Source organism: Acomys minous (assembly GCF_964271855.1).
Source record: "Acomys minous genome assembly, chromosome: 3".
NCBI lineage: Eukaryota > Metazoa > Chordata > Mammalia > Rodentia > Muridae > Acomys > Acomys minous.
The window spans coordinates 144,416,881-144,431,869 of NC_140485.1; the positions used below are offsets into that span (position 1 = coordinate 144,416,881).

A 14,989-nucleotide genomic window follows, 5' to 3' on the forward strand; every position below is an offset into this window, starting at 1 on the left:
ATTTTCAGAACAGAGGTTCCCTCCTTTCAGATAACTCTAGCTTGAAACAAAACAAAACTAGCCAGCACACTGACCCTAGTAGCCAAAGAGCCACGCCCTGTCTCCCAACATCCTCCCCAACAGTGCTTCCACGTGGGAACAAGTGTTCAGAACAGTATCTTGTCGACACCCTTCAGGTTCAAACCTTGAGATTACACATGTGAAACTATAATGACATCTGGAGAAAGTAGGGTTGAGAAATATGTGCCCATTGCATAACTCAGAGCTAAGCAATGTGTTGAGTATTTGGGGTAGGTACTAACCCAGTCATTCACTGTTACATTTGATTCAGTGCATTTTACTTTCTCTTAACACCATTCATCTAGAACTTACACCTCATCTCTTCTTTTGGACTCTTAAAGAAAATAAGAAAAGTGGTCCTTGAGGTCCTTGACACCATTCTGAAGTGATGGCCCCTTCCAGCAGGTTCTCACCAGCTGGGGAGGGGCAGGTCTTGGGTACAAACCCTATTAGAGAAGCAGAGTCCCAGCTGCTGCCTTGCTGGCACATGATGGCTCAACCTGAAATCCCTCTCACAGCATCAGGGAGAGAACTAAGAGCCTCAACAGCTTCTATAAATTGTCACCTGATCATCTGAGAAAGAGATCTCCTGAAAAAAAATGCCTGTGGTATATGGAGCTTCCTCGAGCTCTGTGGTGCTGGCATCTGTCATGAGCTCAGAGCACAGAGCACCGTAAAGCCAGCACCACAGCGAAGCCTGGTATAAGGAGGGAGGTTATGCAGAAGAAACAGACCAACCTAAGTTGATCCTAATTAGGGTATGAATAAGCTTTGGTTGGTATTAAAAAGGGAATAAAAATGAAAGGGAGAAGAACAGAGGAGAAAAAGGAGGGTTTTAGGGTTACTTTTTTGTTTTTAAGAACACATTCAAATGAGGCATTTCTGTGAGTCAAAATGTGGTCAGGCAAACAGTTCAGTTTCCAAATAGTTCAGTTTCATCATAATACTGAGAATGAGCTTCTCGAGGGCCTGCCAGCTGTGGCCTGGGTGCCCCTGGGACCTACAAATGCCCGCAGCTGTGCGCACACTTCACCTTTTCTCTAATAGCACAGAGATGGCCACTCTATGCAGGAAAAGCCAGCTCCTCCCACCTAAGGGTAAACGTGTTATGGTCTCTTTAACCTCTGTGACAAGAACGAGGCCTACATCTGCAGAGAGTGCCTTTCAGGGGATGGGGAAGATGAACAAAAATTGCTTATTCCAGAAGGTCTGGGCCAAATCCCTCTGTGGCCAGCCTTGGGACCACAACCACATTCTTGCTTTGATGTCTTCAAACGCATGGATGTGCCAATGTTGTGCAAACCCATGACCTATTCCCCAAAATATGAGTCATTTTATCTTTCAAATACCAGAGGGATCATAAGAACCATCTCATCAGAGACTGAGAAGACTAGACTGAGTGTGGCTTGTCTATTGGCTGCCCTTGGGCTCTGCTCATCCCGGAGAGACCAGCTTGTGACAGCAAGGTGCACAGCATGGGGCCACTGCATCCCTGGCACCCTGCACCCTCAAGTGCATGCCACAGTGGCAGGCAAAAGCCATCAAGCGCAGAGTTAGATGAGCTAGCCAATGCTGCTTCATGCCCCACCCTTCCTTCTCTTGTCTCTACCTCCCTCAAGGTACAACCATGAAACAGACACTGGCTCATCTTTATTGAAGACTGCTCTGCACAGGAGGGCTGTCATGCCCACTGGTCCTATGAGGTTTTCTCAAGAGGAGGGAATCCTGGCGGGGGGAGGGTGGAGAGGGTTAGTCCTACAGAAGGGGAGTCCAGCAAGGGCCTCCTATGAAAACTGCCCCATCCACCTCAGCAACTAAGGCACGAGTCTCCCATATCTTCTTGTATTCTTACCAGCAGGTCAGCAGTCACTCAGCCACAAACAGCTGCAGTTTCCCATCCAAGGTAGCTGTGGTAAGCTGGAACAAGAGATAAAGCACCTTAGGACCTAAACATTTCTCATGTATTGAATAACCAATGAGAAAAATTGCCACAAAGTTTACACATTGTTTGTAATGTTTCATGACAAAGAGCAAAGTTCATTAAGTTAGTAAAGTCTTCTGCAACAGTGTCACACACACATACACACAAACGCACAGTCCAACATATGTCTCATTGATGCTTTAGTATCTGAAACACGCTGACTTTAGGAGGGTCTGAATGTAAGGGTAACCTAGGTGACAAGATCTTATCTCCAGAAAGAATGGAAATTAAAGGACCCATGGGACATTGCCAAGCAGGCCAACAGGTGCCTGCAGGAGTCTCGGGACAAGAAGGAAAAGAACCAGAGAGAATATTTAAAGAAATAATGGCAAAAGATCACAAAACTGGTAAAAGATAAGAAAATAAGCATCTGTGCTCAATCAGCTCCCAATATGAGCTGAAAAAGACCCCCACTCGTCCATGACGAGCCAGCATCCCAGCAGCCAAAGCCAGTCTGCACCACAGAGACAGCAGGAGGTGGGCTCAGCAGCTGGCTGACTAAAGAGATGGAAATAAAAGTCTCTGTCAGCCGAGTTTACTGTGTGCAGTGAATACACGAGCACCAGTATTGAGACTTCACAGGTGAGTCAAAGGCCAAGGGAGCTCTTTACACCAGACCCGTGTGTCCTGTAGGAAACCCTGACCCCTCCAAGTGAAGTTAAAGGACTTCAAACATGAACTCAGAGCGACTGAGGGGAAAGGTCTCATTAAAGGAAAATTATGAGTAACTATTACATGAATTCCCCTGTCACAGAACTCTGTGGTGTTGTGAGACTACTTTGTTTTGTGTGTGGGCTGTTTGCCTGCATGTGTGCCCCGTGTGCATGCAGAGCGACGGAGGTCGGCAGAGGGTGGCAGTTCCCCTGGAACTGGAGTTACAGATGTTGTGAGCTGTTATGTGGGTGCTGGGAACTGAGTCCTGGTCCACTGAAAGTGCAATCAGATCCCCAGTCACTGGGCCATTTCTTCAGTCTCAGTTACTACTTTTAAGAGACAAATATATTCCTAAAGTAATTACTGATGTCAAAAAATCAACATGTAACTTGGATTTACAACTATGGGTTTATACTTTGTTGAAGACATTATAAACATAAGATTGTAATTTTTAGTTTAGTAACTGAAGGAGGCCAGTGAGATGTCTCAGTGTTTAAAGACATTTTCAGCCCAAGCTTGGCAACCTGAGCTCCACCTCAAGAACCCATGAAAAGGCGGAGGGAGAAGCAGCTGAAAAGAACAGGACCAAAAGTGGCAGGAACAGCATAGGTGTGTGTGTTCGTGAGGTTAATTAGTACAAATTAAACTCATGTTCCAGCTTCAGCAGGTTAAATGTAATCTCCACACAAAGACAGTACACACAAAAGAACAAAGGAAAAAGACTGCTTTGAACCATCTTATTACAAGAGTTGATTAAAGACAAAGGAAGCATAATGAAAGAAAGGGTGTGGGAATCTAAAAACTATGTGGGGAAAGTACAGATATAATTTTATTATTATTATTATATTGTTATTATTGTAGATAGTAATTATTTAAAATTACTTTAAATGAAAGTAGGATGAACTCAGCAAAAAGTGGTACAAGTTGGAAGAATTATTAAAATAGATGATCCACCTAGATGCTATCTACAAGAAAGTCATTTAGATATAAAACCACAGATAAATTGAAATGCAAAGATGTTCCATGCAAACAGAAACCAAAAGTGAGTGGCAATGCCTCAGAAAAATGCTCTTGAAATTAAAAAGGATATGAGAAAAGGGATATTGTACATTGACATTTCAGTAGCACAGACACAATGACATGAGCATTTGGACATGTCACAGAGACCACCCAAATACATGAAAGAGAAATAGAATGAAGAAAAAGATTTTCACAATAGCAGGGGTCTCACTACTCTCTTCTGCCTTCTCTCATCTCCACTGACACATGGTAACTGTACAAAGAACTTAAATGATGTAGTAAGCCAACTGGTGTTCGAACACACAGAAGATACAAACAAGATGATGTGCATTCTTCTCAACCAGCAGAAGGTGTGTCCTAGAATACATGTTAAGTTACGTTTCAGTATATTGAACAACTGGGTACCACACAATGTGTCTTCTCTGTCCACATTAAATGAAGATAGAATCTAACAATTGTAAATATTAAAAAATTTTGAGACAGGATTGCACATAGCTTCAAGCTCACTATGTACTAGAGGATGACCTTGAACTTCTGGTTTTCCTTGTCCCCAACTCCCACGTATAGGGATGACAGGCAGGTACAGGGTGCTGGGGATGGAGCCCAGGGCCTGCACACTACGCAAGCCCTCAAAGGAGCCGATGAATCAAATGAAAAACCTTTGAGATCTGACTAAAAGTGAGAACACAACATGCAAAAAGTGAGCAGAGGAGTGGGTATAAAAATAGTTATGTTTATATTTTAAAAGAACTAAAGTCAACAACCTAACATTACAACCTAAAGAACTAGAAACAACAAATCACAGAGCTATCAGAGGAAAGGAAATAAATATTAAAAACAAGTATAAACAATATGCAAACAGAACTGGAAGTTAATGGTTTGGCCACACACACACACACACACACACACACACACACACACACACACACACACACACAAGAGGGCAATGGGATATGAGTATGATCAAAATGCCACCTCGAGACAGGGATGAGGCGCACCAAAACAGAGGTTGTCACCTTGCACAGAACAGTGTGTGGCTTGCCAATCTTGTTCCCCCAGCAGCCTCTCCACACAGGGACAACGCAAAGCTTGGCCAAGCTGATGGTCCCTCGGATGGCAGTGGCTACTTCCTTGGAGGTACTGGCATCATCTCTGCTACTGTGTCCAAGAAGCTACTGGTGATGGCCAGTATTGATGGCTGCTACACATCATATATATCATGAACAATGGCAAGTTTTTGATGTGTGTTCCTCAGGAATATTCTGTAGTTTTCTTTTGATGGTTGTTGTGCCTGTACCTGGTTTCGGTATTAGAGTGGTGCTGGTGTCATAGGTAGAGTTAGATAGTGCTCCTTCTGTTTCTATCTTTGAAAAAATAATTTAAGAATAAAAAGTTTTAGATCTTTGAGTGTCTGGCAGGATTCTGCTGTGAATCCTCTGGACCTAACCCTTTTTTTTCTTTTTTTTAAGCTGTAAAATTTTTTATTGCTATTTCAATCTCATCTTTTGTTATGTGTCTAGTTAGGTTGTTAATTTCTTCTTACTTTAATTTTGGTGGTTCTGAGTCTAGAAATCTATCCATTTCTTTTTGGTTTTCCAGCTTGATAGAGTGCCACCTTCTAGTGTGCTGAGCTTCTTTAGTGTCTGCTGTAAAGTTCCCCTGTTCACTTCTGAGTCTGTTAATTTGATTTCTTCCTTTCTTTGTTATGGAGAGTTGGACCAAGAGTCTGTTGGTCTGGTCTATCTTCTCAAAGATCTGGCTAGCTCTAGACTCATTGAGTTTTGGGGGTTTTTTTTCTTTGTTTCTATTTCATTGATTTCTACTCTGATTTTTATTATTTCTTGACATTGAGTTTGGACTTAGTTTGTTCATCTTCTTCCCAATTTTAAGTTGCATCATTAAGTCATTTATTTGTGCTCTTTCTAATTTAAAGTTACATTTTATCCCTTGTAGGACTACTTTTTATGTGTCCCAGAGGTTTGGTTGTGTTATTTTCATTTTCATTTCATTGCAGAATTTTTATCTTTCTTTATTGATTTCTTCTCTGACCCATTCATCATTTAGGAGTGAGTTGTTTAATCTGAATGAATTTTGTATTTCCTGGAGATTTGTTTGCTGTCAATTTTATGTTTTACTGCACTGTGATCAGAATAACAAGGAGTTATTTCAACCTTTTTGAATGTGTAAAGATTTGGTTTTGTATCACACATGGTCTATTTTAGAAGAGTTTCCATATGCTGATGAGTATAATGTGGACTCTTTGTTGTTTGACTGGAACATTCTGTTGATAACTGTTAAGTTCATTTGATGTATCATATCAATGACTTATAATATTTCTCTGCTTATTTTTGTCCAAAAGGCCTGTCTATTGAAGGAAGTGGGGCAATGGGATAACATACTATTAATGGACTGCTAATCTGTGCCTTTAATTCCAGTGGTAGATTTTTATTTTTATGAAATTGGATGCCCAGAGTTTGGTGTGAGTATGTTCAGGATAGAACACCTTCTCAGTTAACTCTCCCCTTGACTAGAATGACATGTCCCTCTTTATCTCTTCCGATTAGCTTTGGTTTGAAGTCTATTTTGTCACATATTAGAACTGTGATACCTGCTTACTTTCTGGTCCCATAAGACTAAAGCATCTTGTCCACCCTTTTACTCTAAAGCAGTAACTAGCTTGAGAGGTGAGATTTGTTTCTTATACAACAGATAGATGCATTCCCTTCAGTCAGTCTGTATCTTTTGATTGGAGAATTGCAGTCATTGACATTTAAAGTGATTATTGAAATATGTGAGTTAATTGTGGCCATTGTGTTAGTTTTTGGTAGTTCTGTTTGTATTTTCAGTGGACCTTTGTGCTTTAACAATTATGGCTTCATATTTCTTTCCATGGTGTCTCTGCTATGCTCATTCCTCTCTTCAGCCTGAAATAATGCTTCCTATGTTTTCCTTAGTGAGTTGGATGTACATTTTAAAGGCCATTTATATCATAAGTTTTTCCTTTCTCCTTCATTCATGGCAGATAGTTTTGCTGGGTATACTATTTCAGGTGGGCTGTAATAGTCATTCAGAATTTAGAATGCATTGCTCCAACTCGTGTTCAAAGTTTCCATTGGAAATATCAACCATTATTTTGATGTATTTTCCTTTATATGTGACTTGGGTTTTTCTCTTCTGACTTTGAAAACACTTTCTTTGTTATGTATACTTAGTAATTTAACTACAATTTGCTGTGGGGTTTTCTTTCTTTCTTCTTTTGGTTTTTTTGAGATAGGGTTTCTCTGTGTCAGGATTTTATTTTATGGTCTTTTCTATTTGGTGTTCTGTGTGCTTCTTGTGTTCATATGGATGTGTCTTTCCTTGCTTGGGGGACAGTTTCCTCTATGATCTTGGTGAAGATCTGGTTATGTGATTGATTTGTATTTCTTCTTCCTTCCCTGTGCCTGTATTTTGAGGTTTGAGTTTTTTCAGTGTCCCACATTTCCTGAATGTTCCTTTCTTGTGTTTGTAAGATTTGTTCATATTCCTTGCTTCCTGAGTGTTGGAGCACGGTTAAGGAATGGAATCGTGAGAGAACTCTGAGTACTTGTGAGAACAGTCAAGTGAGCAAGACAAGTCTTATGAAGCCAGTCTCCTCAGAACATGAAACTGCCCTTAAACTGTCTCCGTGCTCCTCCCAGGTGTAGCAGATAAGAATGAGTTTACTTCACATTACTCGTTATGGCTTGCTCTTGTTATTCAATTAAATGTCTAAACTGTCCTTAATATACCTCTGTGGAAAAACATGTTTTACCATGTGAGTCTTGTCCTTGTGATTGTATAAACCTTAAATTCATGAGGACTTTAGTTGTGTAATCTTTCTTAAGGCCCAGAGCATGAGACGTTAGCCTGCCACATCAGCTCCACTTTCCTGGGTGACAATTGAGGGTCTTCATAGACCAAAAAGATGACCGACACAAGTGTGTGTGTGTGTGTGTGTGTGTGTGTGTGTGTGTGTCCTCAAAATAATGCACTAATACTGACAGTAGAGTGTAGCCTCATGTGCACACTGTTCTGGAGGAAAAAGTTAATTCTAATTTCAAAGGCTTTCATGTTGGAATAAAATCGTATCTAATTTTAAATTTTAAAATGTTATACCCATTCATTTGTGTCATACTTAAAATTCAACTTTAGCAAGATTCTACCAGAGAGACCTATATGAAACCACACACATTCTGGATTGTAAAATGGAAGCAGACAATGAGGTATGTCTGCTCTGAAAAGCTCAGACATACTCCACATTAACCACAGCTCAGGCCTTGTACAGCTCTCAAGACAGACAAGTATTTTTCAGATGGTTGTGGCATTTCTACTTCCAAACCATTGAAGCATGAAGAAAAGGAAGAAGGCAATAAAGGATGAACAGAAGCTCTCAGGGGTCTGTGTGCCAGGTTTGTACATGATGCCCAGCCTGTGGGTCCTGTTGTCGGTGCCAGAGTGAATCCCCACAGGCCTGCAGTAGACCAGGGCAAGCACAACTTCCTTTATCAAAGGAATTACATCCATCTTCTTCAATCAAAAGCATAACATATAAAAATTAGGAGAGACTTTGGCTGTTCCCTAAGGTTGAAATTAAGGTCTGTGTTAACCGCTTGCTTTAGTTGGTTCTGCAGCTCAAGGGAAATCAACACAGTTACACTTCAAGATCAAAACTGGAGACAGGAGTCCTTTTTCATTGTATTTCTCTTAATCTAGAAATTCCAAGTGCTAGTTGCTACAAGTTTACTACAAGAAGTTACTGAGAACTTCCTAGAAAATGAATGAGGTCACCAGTCACCAAAGGAAGAACAAGCGGAAGGAGCACTGTCATTTCCTGGGCCATGTGCCCAGACTGTGCGGATGACTCAGCAGCGACCTCTCCTTGGGGAAGCTGAGGTGGGATTTATAAATATGAACTGTACGATTGCCAGCCACATCTGAGATGTAACGATCCCAAAATCCTAATCTTTTTTACAGTCTTATTAATTCACATTTAAATGACACTTCCAGACAAAATTAATAAATACTTCTTGTTTCAAACACAGAAACAAAATAAAATGAAACAAAAAAGAATTGACATATGAAATATAATAGGAGAAAATTTCATGTAGCTCATCTCAAAAACCAAGAAAGAAACATACATACATATATACATACATAGGTAGATAGATGACAGACAGACAGGCAGGCAGGCAGACAGAGGTAGTAACTGAATGACTGGTTGGTAATTGCATTTTGGGTGGATCTCCATCAATAAAATGTTGTTAAAATGAACCAAAAGAGTATTTGGCCCCCATTGAGATGAACAGATGAAAGCCAAATAAAAAATTAATTTTCAAGTGTTAGTAGGAAGCAGAAGGTGGCTGTGCTAAGGAACACAGTAGAAATGAGAACTGAACAGGGAGACAGAGCATTGACTGACAAGACCAAACACATCTGATGGGAAAAAGAAACTTGTTCTAATCCTGGGAATTGCCCATCACTCAGTGTAGAAAGACAACTGGGTTTACCATGTAGACGGCACTTCAGGAGTTTCAAAACTACATCCAACAGAATCCAGAAGACAAAAACAAAGGCTATGTTTAAGAAGCAACTTTTTTTTCCAAGAAGGGTTTTTGTGTGTATCCCTGGCTGTCCTGAACTTGCTTTGTAGACCAGGCTGGCCTAGAACTCACAGAGATCCACCTGCCTCTGCCTCCCAAGTGCTGGGATTACAAGCGTGCGCCACCTCACCTGGCTAAGAAGTAACTTAAGAAAAAAATATTATTTATGTACACCTTCAGGCCAGAAGAGGGCACCAGATCTCATTATAGATGGCTGTGAGCCAAGATGTGATTTCTGGGAATTGAACTCAGGACCTCTGGAGGAGCAGGCAGTGTTCTTAACCTCTGAGCCATCTCTCCAGGCCCCTAAGAAGCAACTTTTAAAGAACAGCAAGTTACACAGTTTAAAAGGCAAAACAAAATTATATTTTCAGAGTGCTAATAATAAGTTTATGGCAATAAAAAATTTTACAATAAACTAAATTAAACTTCCATTCACATGGGAAGGAGAAAACAAACATTATCAGATATATAGGATCAAATATAACTTCAAAATATCACTGAAAAATTAAATTATGTATTACAAGAGAAGGAAAAGGTGAGATAAAAAAAAGCGATGACCACAGAAACTAGTGGGAGTTTAGACTCTTTCTAGCAGCAGCAACAGCAAACCTGTGTAACACAAGCTTGTTGGGAGCTTTCATGTGTCCAGGAAGAAACAGACGACTTATAACAACTTCAGGTTTCTTCATAGTGAAGTAATTTCATTTAAATTTAATTTTCAATAATTAAAAGATAAGGATAACAGTTAAAACAAAATAGAACTATTTTTGTTTTCTAGTCAGCATAGAAAATGTTAAAACTAAATCAAACTTGAAGCAGGCATGAACTCACAATACTTGTTATGCACAGAGACCTGTACACGTCAAACCAGACAAAATGCCAGTGTGAAGAGGGGACAGTGTGGTGTCCCACCCCTAGCTGATAGCTACAGGGAGACGGAGAGTCAGTTTCCTTGGCGCTTGTGGCTCCTGTGTGGGCCATGCTTTGGGGGATGGGCACGTCCAGGAGTGTGTGGGCAGCACACACTGAACGTGAAGGTTCTGGGCTTTAGGAAGCTGGGTGGGTGCGGAAGCCACATGTGACAGGAGCTGGGGAAGGAAGGACAAGTACAATCCAAACACATTATGCCAAATTCTCAGACATACAGAAGACAAAAAAGGGAATCAAAGAGAAAAGAAAGCCATCAGCTCTGCCATGCCTCTGGCCTCCCAATTCAGACGTGAGGAAGGTTTTGATCTGAGTCTAGAAGCCGCTTCTTAAACTTCAGTCACTACTATGCGTTGTTAGCAATGTTCTGAAAAGATTAGCATTGGGTGAGTCTGCACAGTGCTCATGTTGCTGTTACTATGTTTCTTGGAGTTGAAAATTAAGTCAAACTGTCTTTGAGACAGTGCTCCATGGGCAACTTGAGGAAGCTCCACTCAGTGGCGAAGCTTGCTGTCTGAATCCCTCCCTTGGCTCAGCTGTAGCTATTGTAACCATTACAGGGTTAGAGGAAAGTGTGATAGTGCTGGTAAGTGTGAGGTCCCAGTGCCTTCTGGCTGAAAAGAAATAAAAGACCACCAGAGTCAAGTCAGCAGGGAGCAACACAGACATATAGAAACAGAAACACAGAAACTGTGTACAAGTCACTAGACTGCCCTTTGCTATATCTGTGTTTTTTACTTGGTGAACATAAAATTTAAAAGTGGATTAAGGATACCAGTCATTATGGAACTTCCTTCTGGAGGAGAAAGCTTTACCCACCAAAGCTACTGCCTGTGGTGAGCATGAACTCCTGTTCCCACTGTACAGTGGAAAACTTAGCAGTCAACAATGACCAGGGTCTGATGATCTGCTGCTCAGATATATATTAATCACAAAACGCATCAGAGATTTAAACAGACACATATCACACATGGTGTTTTTTCTATTTGCTTAGTTTTATGTCATATTTATTTGTATGGAATGTGCTTCCTTCAAACACTTTTATACATGTATCTAATGTATTTAATTATATACAACTCCCTGACTCACTCTTGTATCTTGTTCCCTCTTACTGTTTCCCCCTCTGAAGGCACCAAGGAGAAGGAAAACAACCCACAGTCCGTCCCAGCTATGCTGCCTACAAGCTATGCTGCCTATAAGCTATGCCGCCTACGAGCCACACTGACAACAGGCTGTGCCGCCTACGAGCCACACTGACAACAGGCTGTGCCGCCTACGAGCCACACTGACAACAGGCTGTGCCACCTACGAGCCACACTGACAACAAGCTTGGCACAATAGTGCTGATGGTGCAGTAACCGCACACAAGTCTTGGCCGTAACCAACAGCTCTCACTGGAGTCCTAGCTAAGCACTCAGCACTACTGATGTCCTCAACCTCTAACTTACCAGCCAGCACAATCCCCAATGACAGCTGATAAACATTTGTGCCTATACCACAGGTCAGTGTAGTCCTCGCCCCTAACCAAGGAAACTTCTCTTTGCAACAGATGAAGACAACAGAAAACTACAACAGGTCAAAATGCAGAGTTCTGGGGCCCAGTTCCAATGGATATATCAAAAAGAGGCTCCAGGAACTTGTGGAAGAGGGGCCAGAGAGACAGTAAGAGCCAGTGGATGGCAAAGCTTGCTGTGAGACTGTGTCTCCATCAAAGCTACACCTATGAAGCCTCACCAACAAGACCATCCAAACATGAGCTGAAAGAAGATGACACCAATGGTCATGTCAAACTAAATGGAGAAAAGCTCGTGAGGCCTCAGCCCTACAATGAACTATAGACAGACAAAGGAGGTGGGGGCTAGGAGAGGTAGTCTTCCCAGAAAAAAACACCCAGTACCAGTCAGCCTTGAAAACATAAATACAAGTAGTATTACACAGCCAAGACAGGTTAGACTTAGGAATTGTTGTGTGACGAGAGAGAGAGGAGAGAGAGAGAGGAGAGAGGGGGGGCGCGCGTAATTTGATGTACTGCAGAAACTGAGTAACAAACTACATGTCATCTGAACAGACAAAAAATTACACAGAAAGTAAAGCTTTTCATGATTACAAAAACACTCAATAGACTAGCAATAAAGAGAGCTTCCTGCACCCTGTGGGGCCAGGCATGCAAACCCTACAACTGACATCATCCTAATGGCAAAGTCCTGGAAGTGTTCAGTAAGATCAGGAACACAACAGAGGTAGCTGCTCCTAACATTGGGAAGTTAACGGAGAGACACCGCTCATCTGGGGTGGGAAGACTAAGACTTACTTTTCAGAAGAGAGTCTCATATGCACATGAAGTGAGAAACCGGAAAACCTTCAGACCTAACCATCAAGTGCAGTTGGATCACAAAAGTCAATATACAAAACTGACCTCATTTCTAAATGATTGAGCCCTGTGGTCATTCTCAAATTAAATTTAAAAATATTAGGTGGAAAATGAGAGCAGCAAGTGTATTTGTAACTGAATTTTATTTTCTCATCTGTGGATGTATGTACGTATAACACAAACTCAAGAGGAAACACCTGAGAGCTCCATGGATGTCACTGGAATGGTCAGACCCTAAGAGCTGTCACAGTTGTCCTTGCATTTGCTTGTCCCCTCCCTTCCGTTTCTCTCCTGTCTCTTCCCTCCCTCCTCCCACCACTCCCTATATTTATTTTGCTGTGATGTGGTCAAACCCAGAACCTCCCTGCCACTGAGCTACAGTCCCCAGTTTTTTAAATAGAATCTTGCTAACTCAGGCTGGCTCCACCCACCTGAGCAGCTGGAATTACAGGCCTGATGACCATGCCTGGCTTGTTTACTCTATTTCTCAAGATAATATGCACCTTTTCTTTTTTAAAAGTTGAAAAAATGAACAAAAAACCAACAAGGTAAGAGATACTGTCTCTGACATTATAAAACAGTAACTCCGCTAAGACTGTATTTTTATAATTGCAGTTTACATTTCCATAGATAACTGCATATTGTGTGTGATCTCAACTAACAGACTGCTTTGTCAGAGTCAAACTGTACCAATTAAGTCCTTTTCTTAACCTGTTCTTGACCACAGTTAGCACAGACACCCACACTTGCACAGGTCACCTGTGAGTTAGCACAGACACCCACACTTGCACAGGTCACCCGTGAGTCAGCACAGATACCCACACTTGCGCAGGTCACCTGTGAGTCAGCACAGACACCCACACTTGCGCAGGTCACCCGTGAGTTAGCACAGACACCCACACTTGCGCAGGTCACCTGTGAGTTAGCACAGACACCCACACTTGCGCAGGTCACCTGTGAGTTAGCACAGACACCCACACTTGCACAGGTCACCTGTGAGTTAGCACAGACACCCACACTTGTGCAGGTCACCTGTGAGTTAGCACAGACACCCACACTTGCGCAGGTCACCTGTGAGTCAGCACAGACACCCACACTTGCGCAGGCCACCTGTGAGTTAGCACAGACACCCAGGTCATCTATGGGACATTGTCTTCTCCCTTTAAAATCAGTTGCTCTCTTAATTTGCTTGTCCTTGAGTAAAACATACTTGTCATTCCTTTAATTCACAAACTTCATTAACAAAGTTCAATAACAGAACTAGATGTGTAATTGGAATCCTATGTGCTGAGAACAAAAATGCTGCAACTTGTTGCAGATAGTTTTTCAAGTTGGGTTTATAAATCACTTGCTAAGAAACTGAGCAGAACCAGAATCACAGTCCAACTGTCACATTCCTACAGTGTGACCACAGCATGCTCAGGGCCGGCGGCCACAGCTACGAGTGTTTGCAGAGCTGAGCGCTTTGCCAGACCATCAGGGACAAATATCCTTGCCAGCCAGATGTTAGATCAACAACCATTAAACATAATCTGAACCATCTTCCATGGCTCAAGGACTGAAACCCAAACAGTCGCCCTGTGCTGAGCGTCCACGTGCTGCAGGAGCCACAAGGGCCCTGCTGAGCACAGGGCCCGGCGACTAGCGACCAGCGACTGGCGTTAGACACTTTCCCAGCTCACATCTCTTTCCCACATAACTCACAAAGCTGTTTGTTCAGACAGAGCCTCTCCAGTGCCCCCCACTGCTCTGCACCCTCATATGTCACAGTGTGGTTTTTCAGAGGACACGCAGGACCTGTGCTGGGCACAATGACTCACAGCTCCCTGGATTGCTCATGTCACACAGTTGGCTCCTCTGCGTGTAAGACTGCTAGGGTTCCAACAGGATTGTTCTAAGATGGGTCAGAGTTCTGGGGACTGTTTTCCTTCCCTCCCTCCCTCCCTCCTTTCCTTTCTCTTTCCCAAGGTATTCCATCTCTGCTCTGTGCAGCAAACCCAGGAAAAGAAATGCTCTGTCACCAAATTTTCTATAACAGAGGAGTAAATTCTATGATTAAAAAAGGAATAGGGTGAAAGCAGGAGGGAGAGAGGAATGGGAGGATACAAGGGATGGGATAACAATTGAAGTGTAATCTGAATAAATTAAATTTAAAAAAACAAAAAAAACCAAAAAATTTACATCTCTAAACAATATTACAGTTTTAAGGAGCACACGCACACGCACACGCACACGCACGCACGCACCACTGTTGAAGTCAGCAGTGTCTTTGTACTCGGTCTTCACCAGCTCTCATCCCTGCCCTGCCACACTAGTCATCTGTGCTGCGGCACGCATATGCTGACCTCCTGC

At 42.1% G+C, this 14,989-nt stretch overlaps 1 protein-coding gene across 4 annotated transcripts in view; it reads right to left on the minus strand.

Annotated features, from left to right (window-relative positions):
• Nucleotides 1-1,692: 1,692 nt before the first annotated feature.
• The window catches only part of WDR27 (WD repeat domain 27), a 95,790-nt gene continuing 82,493 nt past the window's right edge, over nucleotides 1,693-14,989 (minus strand). For all 4 annotated transcript variants that reach the window (XM_084775433.1, XM_084775432.1, XM_084775434.1 and 1 more), the window contains 2 exons: nucleotides 1,913-1,977; nucleotides 1,693-1,785 (listed from right to left, as the gene is read on the minus strand). In XM_084775433.1, coding sequence (XP_084631559.1) covers nucleotides 1,927-1,977 — 51 coding nt within the window. In that variant the 3' untranslated portion in view covers nucleotides 1,693-1,785; nucleotides 1,913-1,926. The remainder of the gene's footprint in view (nucleotides 1,786-1,912; nucleotides 1,978-14,989) is intronic.